Genomic DNA, 20,594 nt, shown 5'->3' on the forward strand with positions numbered 1-20,594 from the left:
AATGGTCTGAAGACCTTCAAACCACGGAGGGTCCTGCTGGAAATTAATTCAAGTTTTTTGTTTAACTGTAAAGGTACTATTATTTTTCTTACACTACTCGGAAGGTACTAAATATTACGAAAGTGAAACTCTGGTTGTCGATCGAATCAGACGAAGGGTCCTGTTGTGTATACGGACATCTTCATTTTAGGAAGAATGAAGTGAATGAGTAACCTTGGCGAATCAAAAAGGTATCTCGCTGCTATGGAAACCGTTTGACGTGTGCTGTCAACGTGTCCTGCGCAGCCGCTCGCATGATGCCTACTCTCGTACTTGTTTACGTGTTTACTAGCTAGTATGGTGTGACATAATTGTTTGCAATTTATTATTTCTTTGTAAGTTACCTACCCTTTATAAGTTAAGTTGAACAACTGATTGCTAATTGATGTTTAGATTATATTTTGCGTTGAGACAACCCATGTCGGGTTTAACAATGCTTCTTAGCGTTTAAGGTATTATGTTCATGAATTTCTTTGCAATAAAAAAAAAAACAATCCTGTCGGGTTATTGGCCAATGTAAAATTTTTAGACGGTTGTTTTAGTGTGCTTAAATTTTACGTGTGTTCCATAAATTTTTACCCGTCCCTTTCCTTTTTGGCGGATAAGAAAATGACAGATATAACTTGAAATATAATTAGATGGTGTTTACAGGAATTAACACCATTAATAAACTAATCTCAGCTTAGAGACTGCCCTCAAGATCATGTCAATGTGACCGTTATTATATTAAAACAGGACACTTGAGCATGATCTTGAGGGCAGTCTCAGCTGAGATTAGTTTATTAATACCACCCAAAGGCCCCTGACATGGCTCATGTAACGATGTGTGCGTCAAGCTAGCGGCCTCAAAAAAAAATGGGAACGAAAAAATAATTTGACCATACCAAAAATTAGTACTCTTATTGAAAAAAATAGTACCTGTTGTAAAAAAAATAGTACCATCACGGTTCTGGATTTATAGCCATGTTTTATTGCACTTGCTAGCTTGACGGTGAGCGAAATTTGGCGAGAGTTAACGACAAGGTCTTTCGCTTTGATTTAAACGCCAAAAAATAGTACCGAAATAGTACTCACCCCCTGCAAAATACCGAAATTAGTACTTCAACGGTTCCAAAGTTATAAAGGCAGTTCTTTGATCCCGCTGACGCTTGACGTTTTGAAAATACCTATTATCTGGGGAACGCTTGCATACTTCAGTTTGTAACTAATGTCAATAAACTCGTATGAAATAGTACTCCCTACCATCATAATTTGGACCTGATTCTCTTTGTAGAAATATGTCGAAAAGTCATTATAACCTATGTTATAACCTATGTCATACGCGTAGACCCCGCGATCACCCTAAGAATAGGGTAGTTTCCAACTAGTCAAATCAGTTACTTTTCACTAAACGTGAAATGACTATGGAATTTGTACGAAAAAGCAACATGTGACGTCATAGAAAACATGACAAAATGTCGTACTTATAACATTTTCTTTATTCAGAAATAAGTAAAATAGAGAAAATGTTTTGTCATCTTTAGTTCTGTCTTAGGGTGGTATTAATAAACTAATCTCAGGTTCGAGACTGCTCTCAAGATCGTGTCAATGTGACAGTTCTTATATAAAAACAGGGACTTGAGCATGGTCTTGAGGGCAGTCTCAGTTGAGATTCGTTTATTAATACCACCCTTAGTGCTAGAACGGGACGGAATTTTTCTTTATTATCCTCTGGCGTTAGATGAGATAATTAAAAAAAAATCAAATTGGTCCACGGGTCTTCGAGTAATCGGAACTATACTTTATATAAGAAAAAAGATGCCGCCGAATTGAGAACCTCCTCCTTTTTTTGAAGTCGGTTAAAAACCGGATTTCAGATTTCTTCAGCACTTCTCGTGAACACGAGAGTAGATTGATGAATTATTAAGTATTGATTAGATATCTTTCTATTGTACATCATTGTTGATATACAACTTCATAATATAGGGTGTTATTGACATCGTAACGAATATTAAGGAGGATGATTCAGACCATGATTTTGAGTTAATATCAACTACCTACTTGTATGGCTATCTGTATGTACTTGTACGGGGTGTGAGTGGCATCGTAGCGAATACTGAGAGGGATGAACTGATGGATGAAAAGGAATTTTCCATCGCAATAGTATAGAATTGAAAATAATTTTAAAAAATCCCTCTCAGTATTCGTTACGATGTCACTAACACCTGTATTATGTCCTATAGAACGAATAAAACTAAAGTCTCATTTTGTCCGATGACGTCATGATCTATGGAACAAATGGGACCTACCCTGATATGCGGTATTCGTATAGCAATGTTTATAAAAACTATAAACTGCAATAGATGTCTTTAATGTATAAAATGCCCGCGGCACCCTATGATGGCCGTTTTGACATAACATCATCGTTAACTTTTGGATTAGGGTTAAACATTCGTATAGAATATAATAGTTTAGTTTTGTATTTTGTGTACGGTATAGTAAATTTTGATTATTATAAAATGTTTGTTTTATTTAATGTATCATATGTGTAGGTTTCACTATTAGTAGTTTCCCTGTAGGTATACATATTAGTACTCGTGACCGTACCATAGCATTTAGCATGTAAGTATATGATATTTTTACTGGCAATAAATTTATTTTATTCTTATTCGTATATGGGTGAATATCAAAATTTCAAGTTTGGTGGCGAAATTTCATGTTATTTTTTCGTGAAAAATTGGGTTTCGACATGAAAAAGATCCAAAAGGATCCTTTCCATATGAATTATATGAAATTTCGCCACCAAACTTGAAATTTTGATATTCACCCATATCGCTCGCGACAATTCACCCGATACGCGGACAGCATGCTAAGGCTACTGGTGTTAAAGAAGAAAAATAAAACCACAAGATGTCTACAATAATTTATTTCCAAAGTATTTCAGACATGCTTACTTTGTTATTATAAACAAGATTTTTTGACTCGGCAGTGTTAGGCAGACATAATTAAAGATTCTACATAGATTCGATATTTACCCGACTGCTGCGAAGCAAAAAGGAGAGTTATTTATTATAACGTGCTTTTTTTCACCAAAATTTCATTCCCTGGCACAGAATAGTATGATATATTTTTGTATACTTGTCTCATAAGTTTTTGTATTCTTTATATAAGTAGTTGAAACACTGGCTACTTTCTTGTTCTAAATGTTCTTTCTTGTACGGTCACGCACGAGCATTAATGTGTATACACTTTGGTACCATGTCGCATTAACTTTTTTGACAAATTGAACTGTAAGTCTCACTAAATGTCAAACATGTTAGTGCGACAGAGTCCTAAAGTGGGTACATAATTTTGCTCATGACTACTATGGTCTTATCTGCCTAAAGGTTAGGTAATAAAGTTCTTTTTATATAAGTTTTACGCTTTTTCCCTGTCCAGAACATTACCAAAGCGGGAACATTCGAGAACGTCACTAATGACAATTCATAGGGTTGGAATTCTTATTTAAGTTTTCCAACCCTATTTCTTTACTTATATGTATAAAGAATACAAAAACTTCCGAGACAAGTATACAAAAATATAACGCTTTGCGCGGAGTAGGTACATTTATGGCGGCGAAAGTTCGTAAAATAGATATTAATATAAAGAGAATATAAAAAAAATGAGATCACCGAAATGCTACTTGTCTTTAAATAGAGTAACATTAAAAATAAATATTTGGCATTTTTTGTCTATAGAGTTTATGGACTCTTCGCTTTATATGACTTAAGCAAATTTGGATTTCTTTTTCGTGCCTTCTGAAGCACGGAGGAGAGTGAGTAAATGTATCCATTGCTTGACTTTGCGCAACTGGGCTAAGGGTGATTTTCCTAAAGTAATGAATGACCACTTGTTTTCCCTATAGACAAAAAATATTAATATCAAGGCCAGAAATATATAAGAAAAAAAAACTTATTTATAGATAGTATTTGAAAACACGAACCAATTTTACTAGGCAACATGGCGTCGTGATCTTAGCCTGACCATTAAACGGAAAAAACCCAATTTTAGTTATTTTTTTTTTGTTTTGGTTTTTCCGAAGTGTAAGGCAAAGGGAACTATGCCCATACAGCCATGTCTTACGTATTTTTTTTCTTGATGATTAATCCCAATTTTAGTTTAACAGATCTTAAACTAGTGTCGTTCTTCACTTATAATAAGTGTAAGAAAGAGAGATCTAGTTTCAGTCCTGCCAAATTAAGTTGGTGATTTCCCACATTCCCGATAATGTGTTTCGGAGGTATGTGACCTAACCTGTAAGTATGCACAACGTGATAAAATTTTGTCACGGTCAATTTATCGATTCTGACGATATAATTATGTCGTATTGTCGATGGGTGCTAATATGTCGTTCTGTCAAAATACGAGCATTAGTTTCATCACGTGGCACGCATGTTAAGGAAAAAACAAACTTATCGATTTCGTCAAAATTTATTGAATCGATCGATATTATATCACGTTGTGTATGTTAGCTCTGCTGCATTGGACTGGTTTTCACTTCGCGAGTTGGAAGGTCAGAGAGGCAGTCGCTTCTGTAAAAACCGGACCTGTCAAATCTTCAGGTTAGGTAAACGGACCCTGTGAAAAACGGGATAAGGCTAGGGAGGTCATGATGCTTGCCCGTACTATTGTATAACTTGTATATTTCTGGTCCGACACTACAATAAAAAAAATGCATCTGTACAAGAAAAATAAGTGAATATTACGGTCTGATTCATCACTAGCTGAGAATACAGGGTGTTAGTGACATCGTAACGAAAACTTTGAGGGATAATTCAGACCACGATTCAGAGTTGATATCAAGTAAAATTTTCCGTCGCAAAAGGATGGAACTGAAAATAATTATAAAAATCACTAAAATTTTCATGAATTTTCCGACAGGAAAATCTATTTGATATCAACCCAGAATCGTAGTCTGAATCATTCCCCTCAGTACACGTTACGATGTCACTAACATTTTTATCATTTTTTGGACATTATAGAGGTTTTTTTTCCAATACGCTCATTTGATCACAATTTTACTTTACAGCAAGGATGTAGCCAAAGGTGGAAAGGTGGATTTTACAGTAATTATATTGACTTTCGGAGTTCGGAGAACTACCCCCCTCAGGAAGTGATGAAATAGGCCCTCAGTAAACCTAATTTATATTTACATTGGTGCTAATTCCTGCAGACGCCATCTAATTTTATTTTAAGTTATACCTGTCACTTTCTTATCCGTTGAAAAAGAAAGGGGCGGGTAATCGACAGGCATAAAATTTATGGAATACACGTCAATTTTAAGCAGAAATCTAAAACAATCGTCTAAAAATTTTATATCAGCCAAAAACCCGACAGATTTAAATAGACAGCACGTCAAACGGATTACATACCAGCGAGATGCCTATTTCATTCGCCCGAGTTGCTCATTCGCTTTAAAATTAAAATTTTTAGGGAGAATGGGTAAATGAATGAATCAAATAGGTGTCTCGCATGTGTGCTGTCACCTTAATTCTGTCGGTTATTGGCCAATGTATTTTTTTATAAGGTTATTTTAGATCTGTGCTTAAAATTAACGTGTGTTCCATAAATTTTATGCTTGTCGATTACCTGTCACTTTCCTTTTCGTCGGATAAGAAAATGGCAGGTATAACTTAAAATAAAATTAGATGGTGTGTACAGGAATTAGCACCGTTATTTTAGCAAATAGTATTTAGCCGGCAACGCTATCTCCGATTATTTTACATAGTAACATAAACAGCCTACCAACGTCCCACTGCTGGGCACAGGCCTCCCCTCAATCAACCAGAGGTGTAGAGCATACCCGCTGCTCCACTGCGAGTTGGTGGTTTTTTATGGCTAGCAACCCGGGACCAACGGCTTAACGTGCTTTTCGAAGCTTCTAATTATTTTACATTACTTAAACTTAAATTATTCGGTATAAATTGTTACATAACTTATATTAACTTGCTACTTATACAATGTTATAGTTTAGATAGATATTTACAAAAGACCCATACAAGGAATGTTTTTACATAGAAAACGCTTAAATATTGATGAACTTATAACCGTATTCAAAGACGTTCAGTCATGAGCAATATAATATACCCACTTTAGGACTCTGTCGCACTAACATATTTGACATTTAGTGAGATTTACAGTTCAATTTGTCAAAAAAGTTAATGTGACATGGTACCAAAGTGTATACATATTAATTCTCGTGACCGTTCACTCAACTCTTCCTCCACCTCAGTCCTCAGTTGAGCATTTTAGTACTTCAAGTTGACATTTACATCCTCGACTCGAGGAGTTTACTCACTGGAGTCGAGCATGTCATACTGCCAACATAATAATACTACAATAATCATGACATAACAAAACCAGCGGGCTTAGCATTGTAAGCACGCGACTCTTTCCCGCCGCGACAGAGATCATCTGTCTCTTTCTGTGCAGTACTGTGTGAGAGAGACGGGTGACGTATGTCGAGGCGAGAAAGAGTCGCGAGAGTTCGGTGCTAAGCCCACAGGTATGTACAAAAGTAACAAAGTAGATTACTAAATCTTTTAAGGGGCAATGTATACGTTTTTACAATAAGATTCCCATTGACATTCTGAATTTGCCTTTCAACTGTTTTAAGACAGTAGTTAAACAAAAACTTTACAAAAAAGGTAATTATAAAGTTAGTGATTATTTAGAAGATATGAATGCATGGGATTAACTGTCTGAGAACTGATATTAGGCAGCTATATTACTCAATTGTATACTAATATTTTATGTTTATTTTTTTTAAAGAACGTCTAGGGCCCTGTGCCGAGTCAGGACAGAGTCGAGGAAGGTTAGAGTTAGCAACTTAGAAAACGGGTGTAAGATACTAATCTCAGACAATATGTTATACGAACATTATGGACATGGACACATACATTCATACATAAACTCACTTCTTCGGGTTAGATTACTCACACCGGATGGCAGTAAACAACATTTTAATATATATACAGGGTGTTAGTGACATCGTAACGAAAACTTTGAGAGCTGATTCAGACCATGATTCGGAGTTGATATCAAGTGGAATTTTCCGTCGCAAATGTATGGACCAGAAAATAATTGAAAAAAAACACAAAAATTTTCATGAATATTCCGACAGGAAATTCCACTTGATATTAACTCAGAATCATGGTCTGAGTCATCCCCCTCAGTATTCGTTACGATGTCACTGACACCCTGTATATATGTATGTCTATTTTTTTTTCTTATTTTTTTTTTACTTTTTTGCGTGCTACACTGCAGCTAGCTGTTCAAGTGTCCTCTATATCCTCTTCCGAGGGTTGTCTGGAAGAGATCGCTCTTAGCGATAAGGCCGCCTTTGCCCACCTTAGAATAAGTTTATCCTATAAATGTTATGTAAATTTGTGTGCAATAAAGTGTTTTTATTATTATTTTTAATTTTAAGGGGCTGAGGGGTGCCACTGAGGTCTGGCACCACCTAAATATTTTGCTAGGGCCGCCACTGTCTATATTGTTTTTGGGAGCGTAGCCTGTAAATTCCCTCTTTATAAATAGTCGTGAGTTTATGGATGTATGCTTAATTTGCTTCTCCTTATCAATTCTACATTATTTTTATTTATTTTTTTTACACAAGTGTCATGGCAGCCTTATACTAACATATAGTACTAATAAATACACGCATATAAAATTGTATTTTTAAACTACTATACAATACATCGTGGCATTCGTTATACGTTATTGTATACAAGGTGTTATTGACATCGTAACGAAAACTTTGAGGGACGATTCAGACCTTGATTCTGAGTTGATATCAAATTTTTCCATCGCATAAGTATAGAATGGTAAATAATTTAAATATATATATATATATTTAATTAAAATTTTAATTTTGGATTAATTTAAAAATCATTTAATTACAACTAAATTTTGTTATTGAATAAAAATGGCTATCGGTGTAAAAAATATGTTAAATTAACAAAAATAAAGACACAGTCATAAAACTCACAATATTTAAGAAAAACATAAAATTATCATGAATTTTGAGGCGAAAATTCCACTTGAAATCAACACAGAATCATGGTCTGAATCATCCCCCTCAGTATTCGTTACGATGTCGCTAACATCCTGTATTTGTATGGCAGTGAAAGTTAGCAAAATGCAGCCAATAAGGTAGTAGGGTAGTTTCCAATTGGTCAAATCAGTTACTTTTTACTAAACGTCAAAACACGAAATTACTATGGAATTTGTATGAAAAAGCACACTGTGACGTCATAGAAAAACGTGACAAAATGTCGCATTTATCATTATTCCATCTTTGTTATTAAAATGCACGAATAAGTTAAATAGAAAAAAGTGAACGTTCTTTGTCACCAGGGGGGTCAAAATGGCCACATCGATGCAATTCATCTAAGAAAGCAATATTCCAATTTGACATTTGCGCATATAAAAGTAAGTGCGCAATGCAAACAAATGTCAAATAGCAATATTTTCTTAGATGAATTGCTTCGATGTAGCCATTTTAACCCCCCGTTTTTATTTAGTGATCAGAATTTCATAATTTATCTTTGACCTAGGAAACTACCCAGTTGCCTAGTCACTCCCCGGGCGCTCCATACAATCTAATGTTTTTTGTATTTTTTTTGATGTGACTTATTGTAGATTTGTCGCAGATGGCATTAACTACTTGGCCGGACAAATGGGGAGCGAGAATTATTTCATGTATTGCGTTCACTACTTGGCCGGAACAACTTGGCATCTACCTTACCTTATGATTTTGAGCAATAAGATCGTATAGTTTTAGACTGAGCATATTTTCTTTTATAACATTTTTTAGGTGTACAGTTTACCTAACGCCGTGAAGTCTACCTTGAGCTCTGCCGTATCGACGAGTCATCGTCAGCGAAACTGGCCCGGTTCCTTCTCTCGCACCGTTTCTGATGCTGTCTTATGAAAGCGCTCAATCTATTCAGGAGAAACTGCTTATCATGCCCTTCTAAAACTAACTGGTTCTTCAAAACCGCCACCATGTGCCGGTTAGCTGTGGCCACGGCCCAGTAATAGTACAAGAAGAACAGAAGTATCGCAAACGCTGGAACAGCAAAAGTAGACTTTCCTACAAAGAATATTGCGTCCCTTATAAAACCTGGGAACGTGTTGAAAGTCAAAATAACGAACTCCCATACTGTCCCCAAGCCTCTGTAAGGCCCACAGTTAACGCTCGGAACTATTTCAGCTATGGAATAAGCGACCGGCGTCATGGATATTATAAACCCAAGCAGGAGTACAGACATGAACAGACTTTTAGATTTAGACGCTTTATACACGACCGGAGAAGGCGTACAGTTCACAAGACAAGTGAACTTTTTAACGTAGAATATTAAGAAATAGAATATAGTCCCGATAATCGGGAGAAATGGACAGAAGAATGTGCCCATCCATATAATAGTTTGGGTATAAACGATGTCCAACACGTGTTTTGGTAAGTAGAAGTCTTGTTCGCCGATTATTTTCAGACAACGACTGTTGGAATGACGGGCGACGAAAGCTCTCGGCAAGTTAATAAAGAACGTAGTCACGAATTGTACGGCGAAATCCGTTAGTATTAATTTGTACAACTGCTGACCTACGTATGTCTCCCAGCATTCGACCGAGGCAGAAGTCTCGTTATTCAAAGCGCATTGGACGCCATTATCTTTCGTTATATGCATGTGAATCTGCCAAAGCAAAACAGCCAGGGAGGATAACCTTAACAAGACAGTTCTTAACAAAGTTATTATTATGACAGACGCCGGAACGTAGTTTTCGAATTGAATCAGATACCCGAATAACACCGGTACTATTATGTTCAGTATCACAATGCAGAAGAATGGAAGAAACTCCAGAAATGTCACTTGAAGTTGCCCAAACGGGTCTACTGTGAACGAAAGTAGTTTTTCCGCGCGAGTGCTGTTGAAGTTCAAACTCTCAGTCAGAGGAGTGTTCTGGAGTAACGGAGTGCTGTTACTCTTGAGTTGCTCCATGGAGTAATAAAAGACGAAATATATAAACACTCCAGACGCGATGAGTATAACAAAAACTATCAGGTTCACTAGCAACCTTTTCAGAAACAGGAGGATCTGGCTCTCTCTACTTCTTGAAGACTTTTCTTCTTTATACCGTTCTTCTTCGAGGCACCCTTTGATTTCGTTGAAGATGGCCTTGTGTTTTATCTTGGCGGATCTGTCGTTGTGGATGCAGAAGTCCCAGCCGCCGAACACTATGTTGCAGTACAGGTAAAACTGACCTTCGCTTTCGACCAGCCGCTCTTTGAAGCCTCTGGCACCGGATCTTGCGATGGTAACCAGCGACAAGAGGGCCCAAGCGATTGGCACAAGGATATATGCCAGTGGCATGTTATAGTACATTTGTTTCTCGAGAAGATTCTTCAGATAATACGTGTATATCTGATCGCTGTATACGCCGTAGAACAATATCGTCCGTTCCATCCATCCCGTGCCTTGAATCACGTCTAACACTATGTTGGAATCCGTCAAATTCCTATCTAGATATGCTTCAGAACAGCATGTTGACGAATTTTGCGGAAAACCCTCGCATTTGCGGGTATCCTCGACTAGTAAAACCTTTGGTAGTATTAGAAAGAGTATCACGAATAGAGATATGGTGAGGTTCAGGAATAGCAGCCATTTTAAGAAGAGAAAGTATGAGACTACTCCCGTCCCGAATTTCCCTTCGATTTCCCTCATGGGTGACTGCCATAACTCCAGCTTTCCCATCAGCTCTGTGAACCGTGCTCTGAATCGGTGCCATACTTTCCGTTGTCGCCAGTGGAGCTGCTCTAAGCCTTGCAGGCGAAGTTTTGTGGCGTTCTGTAAAGGATGAAGTCAAATCAGACACTGTTGAGAAATATCAGAAGAATTGGAGATGTCCTTAGAAAAGATTCAGTACGATCTGCTCTGAACCGGCGTGCGTTTATGAAACGATTGATGAATGTGGAGGAAGCAAGAGAAGTGTGTCAGGATCGAAGCAAATGGAATTCCATAGTCTCTGTTTACGGGAAATACGCGTTAGTTTATGTGTATATATTTATATGAATCATCTTATATTGGCTTCTTTTTCAAGTTTTTACTAATACTATAATAGTTACTACTGTATTTTTACAACACCCACGTTTTGTACGAACACATGGTCGAAGTAAAACATTTGAATTTCTATTTCTACGTATTAGGGGTTCCGTTTTCCTTTTGAAGCGCGGAACCCTAAAAAGAGACAGTATTGTACCTGAAGTCTCGCCTTAAGCTCTCGTTTCTGGGTCATCGGGACAGGCATCGCCTTAATTTGCATGATCTCCTCCCATGTCCGCTCCTCGTTTGACAGGTTCTCTGTAACGAACAAACAGACAATATTACACACACACACACACACACACACACACTAATTTAAACGGCCTCTGTGGCCCAGTGGTTGAGCGTTGGGCTCACGATCCGGACGTCTCGGGTTCGAATCCCGATCATCCCCCTAGCATTATCCCGTTTTTCACATGGTCTGCTTACCTAACCTGATTTGACAGGTCTAGTTTTTTACAGAAGCGACTGCCTGTCGGACCTTCCAATCCGCGAAAGCAAGCCCAATACAGGTTAGTTTACATATCTCTGAAAATATAATCCTCGGGAATGTGGGTTCCCCACCCCAAACCCACACCAGGTGGCTCCCTGACGATGTTTTTCCTTCACCGCTGAGCACGTGATAATCATTTATGACCCAAACATGAATTCGAAAATAAATTCGACAATCATTGTTCCTCTTTGTGCTGTAAAGTATTCATGTTATATTATAAAATACCAGATAATATTTTAAATTTGTCAGAAAATATATTTATAGCTCATGTGAAGTTTATTTAAAAAAGCTTATTATAAGATTAATGATTACCTAAATGATCAAAATGTCTGGTATTGAATGTGTTCCTCTAGTTATTAAGTATAATTAAATAACATGTAATGTAATGTACCCTCATTGATTTAAAAGATATGTTGCTGTTGCAGTTTCTTGTCATTTCTTCTCCTCAGCCACTACACCTTGCGAAATGACGTAAATTCAAAAATGTTACATTGACCTTCAACAAGTTTATCCATGATAATTACGTTGAATAAATGATTCTGATTTCTGATTTATGTTATGTGAGTAACACATATAGATCCGGTTACCAAAGCCGGATTATCCGGATTTTTTTACTATTCAAAACAAGAAATAACTAATATACCTATAACATAATTAACTAATACATATATAAGTCACAATAATCTAACCTTTTTTCTTTTTATAAAGCACGAACAACCGGCAGAGCCCACTCACTTTCATGTTGGTAAGAATACTGAAACTTTCCACTACTGCTGCCAATTTTTGTTAATAGTAGAAGCAATAGTATCGACAGTATCGATAATTCTTGCTATAGTAGACGCAATAGTATCGATAGTATCAATAATTCTTGCTATAGTAGAAGCAATAGTATCGATACTAGTGATGTGCCGTTCTCGGCAAAAAACTCTTTAATAGTAAGGACACGGGCTGTTTTTCTTTTTCAAATTGTTCTTCCTTATATTCTGATCTTATCTGCCTAGGTAATAAAGCTCTTTTTACATAAGTTTTGCGCCTTTTTACTGCTGGGAACTTTCCCAAAGCGGGCACATTCCCAGGAATGGCACATCACTGTTATCGATACTATCTCCGATTACTAACGATAGTATTGCTTTTGACTGTTGCAAGAATGATCGATACTATCGATATATTGCTTCTGACTGACTATAGCAGGAATTATCGATACTATCGATATTGCTTCTGACTGACTATAGCAGGAATTATCGATACTATCGATATTGCTTCTGACTGATTATAACAAGAATTATCGATACTATCGATGGTATTGCTTTGTGACGATAGTATTGATTTAAATGAGCTAAAGATGATTTTCAAGGTAAACTATCGATAATCTAAATATCGATAGTTTGGCAACAGTACTCCACACCACAGCGTGGGGGCGCCACTAACACTCGATAAAAAGCCCAACTAGGTGATAAGTGATGTTCGGATAACTTGTTAATTGAACATAATTAGTGATTTCACAACCGCCGTTATTTCAAAGTGATGGTGTTATTCCCGGGAATATTCCCAAAGTGCGAATGTTCCTGTTTTAAAAGCTCTTTTAGGGTGTTGGGACCTTCGCTATACAGGGTGTTAGTGACATCGCAACGAAAACTTTGAGGGCTGATTCAGGCCATGATTCTGAGTTGAGTCCAGTGGAATTTTCCGTCGTAAAAGTATAGAATAGAAAATAATAAAAAGATACATGATTTTTTTTAATAGCTATTTAGCAATAAGGCCGCCTATTGTGCTTATTTTTATTCGTATATATATATCGGCGCAGTTGTGATAAGCACGCTACGGTAAATCACCACGCGTACCACCTGCAAACAACAACACGTGTGCGCTCCCCACCATGCGGCGTTCCGCCTTTAAATACCTTGCGCTCCGCTCACTATGGTTCAGAAGTGAGTCGTCCGTCGCGCTGAACGGAGCTCCTGTGTGGTCGAGAAATTCACACTCTGAATCAGTTTTTGGGTTTGGTTTTAGTTATTTTTGTTTTAAACTATTATTTTATTTATTTTTGTTTTAAATTATTATTTTATTTTATTTTTGTTTATTATCATTTTTTCGTGTAAAATTATTTAATAATTATTATTTGCTAATTTATTGGTTTTATGTTATTTAATGTATGAATTAAGTGAAAAAAGGTATTTCAATCGATTTAATTTTTAGTTATTATCAAATAAATGTTTAAATATATTTCATGGTTTTAATAAAGTGTCCTAATATATTTTATCTCTTTTATATATATAATGTCATATGTATATGTTTTGTGCAATAAAGAATGATTGATTGATTGAATTTTGCGACGGAAAATTCCACTTGATATTAACTCAGAATCATGGTCTAAATCATCCCCATCAGTATTCGTTTCGATGTCACTAACACCCTGTATAAGTTTCGGCAACAATAGATGGCGTTTAAATTGCTATTTACCAATAAGGCCGCCTATTGTGCTTATTTTTATTCGTATATATATACAGGGTGTTAGTGACATCGTAACGAAAACTTTGAGGGGTGGTTCAGGCCATGATTCTGAGTTGATATCAAGTAGAAATTTCCGTCGCAAAAGTATGGATTGGAAAATAATTAAAAAGAAAAGAAAAATTCTCATGAATTTTTTGACACGAAATTCCACTTGATATCAACTCAGAATCATGGTCTGAACCATCCCCCTCAGTATTCGTTACGGTGTCACTAACACACATACCTACTTATATGGCTACCGTATGTACTTGTACGGGGTGTAAGTGTCATCGTAACGAATACTCAGAGGGATGATTCATCTGATTATTCTGAGTTAATATCAAGTGGAATTTTCCATCGCAAAAGTATAGAATTGAAAATAATTTAAAAAAACTAAAAAAAAATCATGAATTTTGCGACGGAAAATTCCACTTGATTTTAACTCAGAATCATGGTCTGAATCAACCCCCTCAGTATTCGTTACGATGTCACTAACACCCAGTATATAAATCTAAATCATCCCCCTCAGTATTCGTTACGATGTCACTAACACCCTGTATAAGTCTCGGCTACAATAGATGGCGTAAGTGTAGCCACACTTCGGTATTCGAGTTTAAAGAAGTTTAAAGTATATTTTAAATTTAAAATTAAATCACGTAAATACCTGATAGATCTGGTAACATTGACAGATGTATGTCGCGGCTCTGCATCGTGCGGGCGAAGGTCGACTGGCGCCTCTCATTCTGGGACCGGGCGCGTTTCACCGTGGTAGCTATAATCATAAAAAAACAAGAATATTAATAACGGCCTCCATGGCCCAGTGGTTCAGCTCAGGGCTCCGGAGGTCCCGGGTTCGACTCCCGGTGGCGACCTCACAAAAATCACCTTATGAGCCCTAATTTGATTAGGGCTGGTGATTTTTGTCAGGTCCCCTTTTTATGAGGCCCCCCCCTCATAAGCTGAATCGCGTGGTTGTCCGAAAAAGTATGATTACGTGTTTCGGAAGGCACGTTAAGCCGTCCCGTGCTACTAGTGCAAATACCTCCACCAACCCGCAGTGGAGCAGCTTGGTGGAGTATGCTCCATAGTATTAAAGATAACGACCAGTTCAGTACAATTATTGATTATATTTAAATAATATAACATTTTACAATCGTCTCAATGCGCGGGAAGTTTAAGATCTGTCAAAGTACGTAAGCTAGTGTTGTGACGTTCATTAGCATAGTGATGTATCAGTCGATATTAGGTCGATGGATTCTTTTCTATCTAACAATAGTGATATGCAACAACATATCCCGGGGACGCCCGGGAATGTTCCCGAAGTGTAAAAACTCTTTAATAGTAAGGACACTGGCTGCTTTTCTATTTCAAATTGTTCTTTCTTGTACCATGTCACATTAACTTTTTTGACAAATTGAACTGTAAGTCTCACTAAATGTCAAATATGTTAGTGCGACAGAGTCCTAAAGTGGGTACATTATATTGCTCATGACTGTACTATGGTCTTATCTGCCTAAAGGTTAGGTAATAAAGCTCTTTTTACATAAGTTTTGCGGCTTTTTAGCCTTATATTCGCACATTGGGAACATTCCTCCGGTTGATTGAGGGGAAGCCTGTGCCCAGCAAAGGGACGTATACAAGCTATTTAATTTAAACGTTGTACCGGGTGAGAGCCTTCAGCGCTCCCCATTTGTCCGGCCAAGTAGTTAATGCCATCTGCGGCAAATCTACAATAAGTCACACAAAAGACTGTTGAACTTGAAATCCTGATAGCCTTATGCGAAGAAAGTGTGACATGCATCATAGGGTGGTATTAATAAACGAATCTCAGCTGAGACTGCCCTTATGATTATGCTCAAGTCTCTCTTTTTATATGGGAACTGTCACAATGACATGATCTTGAGGGCAGTCTCGAAGCTGAGATTAGTTTATTAATAAAAAGTTTAACCTTAGTGTAACGAGTTCGAATTTTCGAACTTGGATTCTTTTGAACTCAGAACACAGTTCGCGGCCAAGTACTTAACGCTATTTGTGGCACCGCCTAGAATAATAAATCACTTCTATATGATATATGGACAGAGTAAAAATAAAAGTTTAAAAATATATCGCATATGCACCGTGGTAAGCAAACTCTTAGGACAGATTGACTACGGCTATCTCCTAAACATCACTATTCGCTAGAATTTCAGAGAAAATATTTTCTTTTTTTTATACTTTTTAGAGCGTGATTTTTCCGTAACTCTAACTCTAGTTTTGAAGATTCAGTAACATATAGAATCGTTCCATAATTATGATCGTGGTAACAATTTCGTCTAGACACGTCAGAGGTCGCGCGGTGAAATCAAACACTAGGCGATGTATAAGAGCGGTCACAACCATACACTCACTGTTCCGGGCGTGTTTGGAGGGCAGCAGCGTGGCGAGGCGGCGCGTGTCGGCGCGCTGCAGATTCTCGAACAGCTCCTGCTCGGCGCCAGGGTACAACTCCTGGTAGAACTCCGCCCCGGCCTCCTCCCAGCCGGCGCCGCGCGAGCCCCGCGACTTGCCCTTACTTCCGCCGCCCGACATGGTTTATGATGACATTCTTTCTGTGGGTACACGAAAATAATTAACGTTTATTGTGAAGCAAGACAGCAAGGATCAGTCAGTAAGGCACAGCCCCTGTCGTGACGTAGTGCAAGCGTCACAGTCGGAAGCAGTACTTCCACCTAGAGGTAGGCAAGCTATCTAGAAGCCTGGGTTCTGAGTATAACGTCACATGTATGTAATCTTCTTATTAGAATCTAATAACAATGGCGATACCGCGTTCTATTAGACTACTAGCGCCATCTATTAGCGTGCCACACGAACTATTTTACATAGTTGTGTTACAGTCTCCCCCTCAGTTTCTGGAAGTCGTCCCGACGAGGAAACTGGAGAATCTTTATATAGTTGTGTTACATTATTGTAAATAATTGACGACGATCTGGTGAAGGTCGCGGGAAGCCGCTGGATGCGGGCAGCGCAGGACCGATCGTCGTGGAGATCCTTGGGGGAGGCCTATGCCCAACAGTGGGCGTCGTACGGCTGATAATGATGATGATGATGTAATTAATTGTTTTGTATTTTCGCTATTAGCCCAGCCCCCGCGGCATAGCAACACGACCGCGCTCGGCGCGAATTGTACCGAGGGTTCGACCAATAGCCGTACGATATTTATCTGCGTAGATAGTATTCGCTACGTCTATTGGTCGTAGCATTCGCTACGCCTACTGTCTGGATCGTAGTAAGTGGAATTCCGTGGTTCTCTGCCTACTCCAAAGGGAAGTAGGAGTAAATAGCACTTAGCCGTGCTTAGGGCAACTCACAAAGAGAAAATTAAATACAAACAAAATGATTATTAATCACGATAGGTCGAAAGAAATTCGCATGGACACACGGTGGTGTAAATGGTTATGGTTGCGTTTCCATTGACGCAGAGCTAGGCGGAGAGGAGCGGAGATGTGCAGGAATCGACCAATCACCGTGAGGGAGAGAGTGACAGAGCGTCTTCGTTTTTCGCTCTCTCGAACGCTGTGATTGGTCAAATCCGCACATCTGCGCTCTTCTCCGCCTATCTCCGCGTCAGGGGAAACCTTGGGCTTGACAAGAGCTGCGAGTTCAAGTTCTCTTTGTAAGTTATGTTTTGTTTATGTTTGTTGTTTGTTCTAGTACGGCTTTGAAATAGACTACTCTGTCATCCCGCGTCAGGCGGAAGGCAAGACGGAAACCACTGTCCTATGTTTCCCTAAAAAAGTAGCATGGAGAATGCTACACCGACAAGAGCGCGGCTCTTAAATTAGTGATGTGATGATGAAGCTATGTTTACTCTTTGTGGTCAAAGCAGGGAAAGCTGTGAGTCAGTGTAAGTAATATTGTGAACTCTGTGGTCAGTAACACATCAAGGTCAATTTGTAACTGTACAACATAATGACTCACTCCGAACAGGATGACTTCAATCAGAAACCACACTTCCTTTGCAAGCATGCGTTTATCATTTAGTTTGATTTTAGTTCTCAGCGGTACTGAGAGAAAAAAGTAACAACCAGTTTGTTCTGTGACTATGTTCTTTTGAACGTGATGGATTTTTACGCTGGGTCAAAACTCATATTTTTAGCAAAAAGTTTTCCCTTCACTATTATTAAATAAAATAAAGATGAAATAATGAGGAGCTCGGTGGCGCAGCGGTAAACGCGCTCGGCCTGCGATTGTTGAAGTTAAGCAACTTTCGCAAAGGCCGGTCATAGGATGGGTGACCACAAAAAAAAAGTTATCATCTCGAGCACCTCCGTGCTTCGGAAGGTACGTTAAGCTATTGGTCCCGGCTGCATTAGCAGTCGTTAATAACCATCAATCCGCACTGGGTCCGCGTGATGGTTTAAGGCCCGATCTCCCTATCCATCCATCCGTAGGAAAGGCCCGTGCCCCAGCAGTGGGGACGTTAATGGGCTGATGATGATGATGAGATGAAATACATAGATAAGGTAAAAATAGAATTAGGGACTTTCCAGGCTGTTCCTCAAAAACAATATAGATGGCACTGTAAAGATTTTCCTTCGTTTAACCTTCTAATGGCCCCGATTCCTGCAGACACCTCCTAATTTTACTATAAAATTAACTTGTTGACAATCATGAATCATCCGTCCTTTCCCGTTTTGGTGGATAAGAAAATGACGGGTATAACTTAAGATAAAATTAGGAGGTGTCTGCAGGAATCGGGGTCAATGTACTACTAACATACTAGAATTGTTACTAACTCTTTTAATATTTAATTTGATTGTTAACTAACCTAGCAAGTAAGTACATTGTTACTAACAAATCATGGATGTATAACTCGTTTTGTCCGAAATAAATGATTTTGAATTTAATTTCATTGAATAGCAAAGATTTTACCAGTCTAAAATAATCTAAACTAACACTTGCCAGTTTTTCTTTTTCCGATAAAAAAAATGAGTAAACTTCTTTTGTCCAGCCAAGTAGTTAATGCCATCTATGGCATCCAATAAGTCACATAAAAAAAAAGAATAAACCTACCTCTCTGAAGTCAGTGCCTGATGCTTCCACTAATAAGTAGTGCCTTTTCTTAATCTTCTTGTTGTAAATTTGTGTTCTCTTTTGTAAATGTTTACAAATATATTTTTTTAATTATAGAATAATATGTAGGTACTTAGAACACTATGGTATTGAATTTATCTCAATTCCTAAGTGCCTACGTCTTAATTGTATTACTTATAGAGTAAATAAATATTATCAGAATTATTTAGCTAGCTATATCATAGAATACCAATATGATAAGGCACAGATAACTTTCGATAGGCTTTATGTTTACCCGATAATAGCAATAAATAGGGATTTCCAGTTGTAAATATATCCATTTATGGCAAGATAAACAAGTTCTTTTATGTTAAAAATACGTGATCTGTAAATTCTACAAATGTGACAATTGTAAGCGGTATCTAACGGAATTTATGCAAAAACCTAAATAAAGTCTGCATTAATATAAATAGAGTGACTAGTAGGTTTTTATTTTGCACAACTTTTTATTTTCTATAGAAAATAGGCCAAAGGTTGACGAAGCACTTACCGCTTCTATAACGAAAAGGATTTCTATATTGTATGATGAAAATTCAACACATTTCACTGCAAACACACTCCTGTATGCAAAGGACACATCACTTCGTATTATGCTATTCACTAAAATATAATAAAATTATTAATTTTAATAGAAAAAATAATACAAAATAGGAACCAAAATAACCCACAAGGAGTGGTGCTGCGTTCTGAAACCGTAAGTTTTCTAACGCGTTTAGTTGTCAAATATTAAAATGTACAAATGACTTCTAAAGAAACGTGTATAACATTATGACAATTTTAAGAAACGATATAATTTATTAAAATAGGAATTCAAACGATAAAAAATATTTATAATCAAAAGAAATATGAAAAAGTAAATAAGCAAATATAAACAGGTGTATACATTTAGTAAGTATTATGAACGCACCTTTCTAATTAGGTTGATCTGTCAGTCCATTGTTCTCTATTTGTAGGTATTTCACTCACATTTTGTAACTATAAAATGAGTCATTATAAGAAGTCAAAAACCTTATAAAAAATGCTATATCAGTCATAATTTCGTAACCGCACAGGTTCCCATTCAAAAGGCAAACAATAGATAAATATATTGATCACTGTCTTCAAATTATTCGATTTTCAGTTTCCCTACAAATCTCCGATTTCTAAATTACTTTCCTACTCCGTGTCCGACATCTGAGAGTCGCTTAGACAAGGAAATGAAAAGCCATGACGCCGATAAAAATACTTCCAATTCAATATCCGCAAAAAATCGGCGAAAAAAGCGACCACCCGCCACTCACGTAAACAAATCTCTGAAGGAAATTTCTTTATGTAATTTCCGGTTGAGCTCGCGATAG

General features: G+C 37.5%; 2 protein-coding genes across 4 annotated transcripts in view; one reads left to right on the forward strand and one right to left on the reverse strand.

Moving 5' to 3' along the window:
- LOC126378105 (uncharacterized) overlaps positions 1-415 on the forward strand; it is a 10,856-nt gene extending 10,441 nt beyond the window's left edge. The window contains exon 7 of the mRNA XM_050026275.1: positions 1-415. This exon is cut by the window's left edge and continues 1,428 nt beyond it. The gene's annotated coding sequence lies outside the window, so the exon portion shown is untranslated.
- A 2,532-nt stretch (positions 416-2,947) lies between these two features.
- Positions 2,948-20,513, reverse strand: LOC126378069 (transmembrane channel-like protein 7). 3 transcript variants are annotated; one of them, XM_050026198.1, is made up of 6 exons: positions 20,165-20,187; positions 19,748-19,817; positions 16,533-16,733; positions 14,810-14,917; positions 11,320-11,420; positions 2,948-10,907 (listed from the first exon to the last, which is right to left on the reverse strand). In XM_050026198.1, the coding sequence occupies exons 3-6, from the start codon at positions 16,711-16,713 to the stop codon at positions 8,904-8,906; spliced, it is 2,394 nt and encodes a 797-aa protein (XP_049882155.1). In that variant the 5' UTR covers positions 16,714-16,733; positions 19,748-19,817; positions 20,165-20,187; the 3' UTR covers positions 2,948-8,903. The 3 variants fall into 3 exon arrangements, with proteins under 3 accessions (XP_049882155.1, XP_049882156.1, XP_049882158.1); XM_050026199.1 differs by lacking the exon at positions 19,748-19,817 and having other exon boundaries at positions 20,165-20,513; XM_050026201.1 differs by lacking the exons at positions 19,748-19,817; positions 20,165-20,187 and adding an exon at positions 19,198-19,343.
- Positions 20,514-20,594: the final 81 nt, after the last annotated feature.

The sequence above is a fragment of the Pectinophora gossypiella genome, chromosome 25, assembly GCF_024362695.1.
Source record: "Pectinophora gossypiella chromosome 25, ilPecGoss1.1, whole genome shotgun sequence".
Lineage (NCBI taxonomy): Eukaryota > Metazoa > Arthropoda > Insecta > Lepidoptera > Gelechiidae > Pectinophora > Pectinophora gossypiella.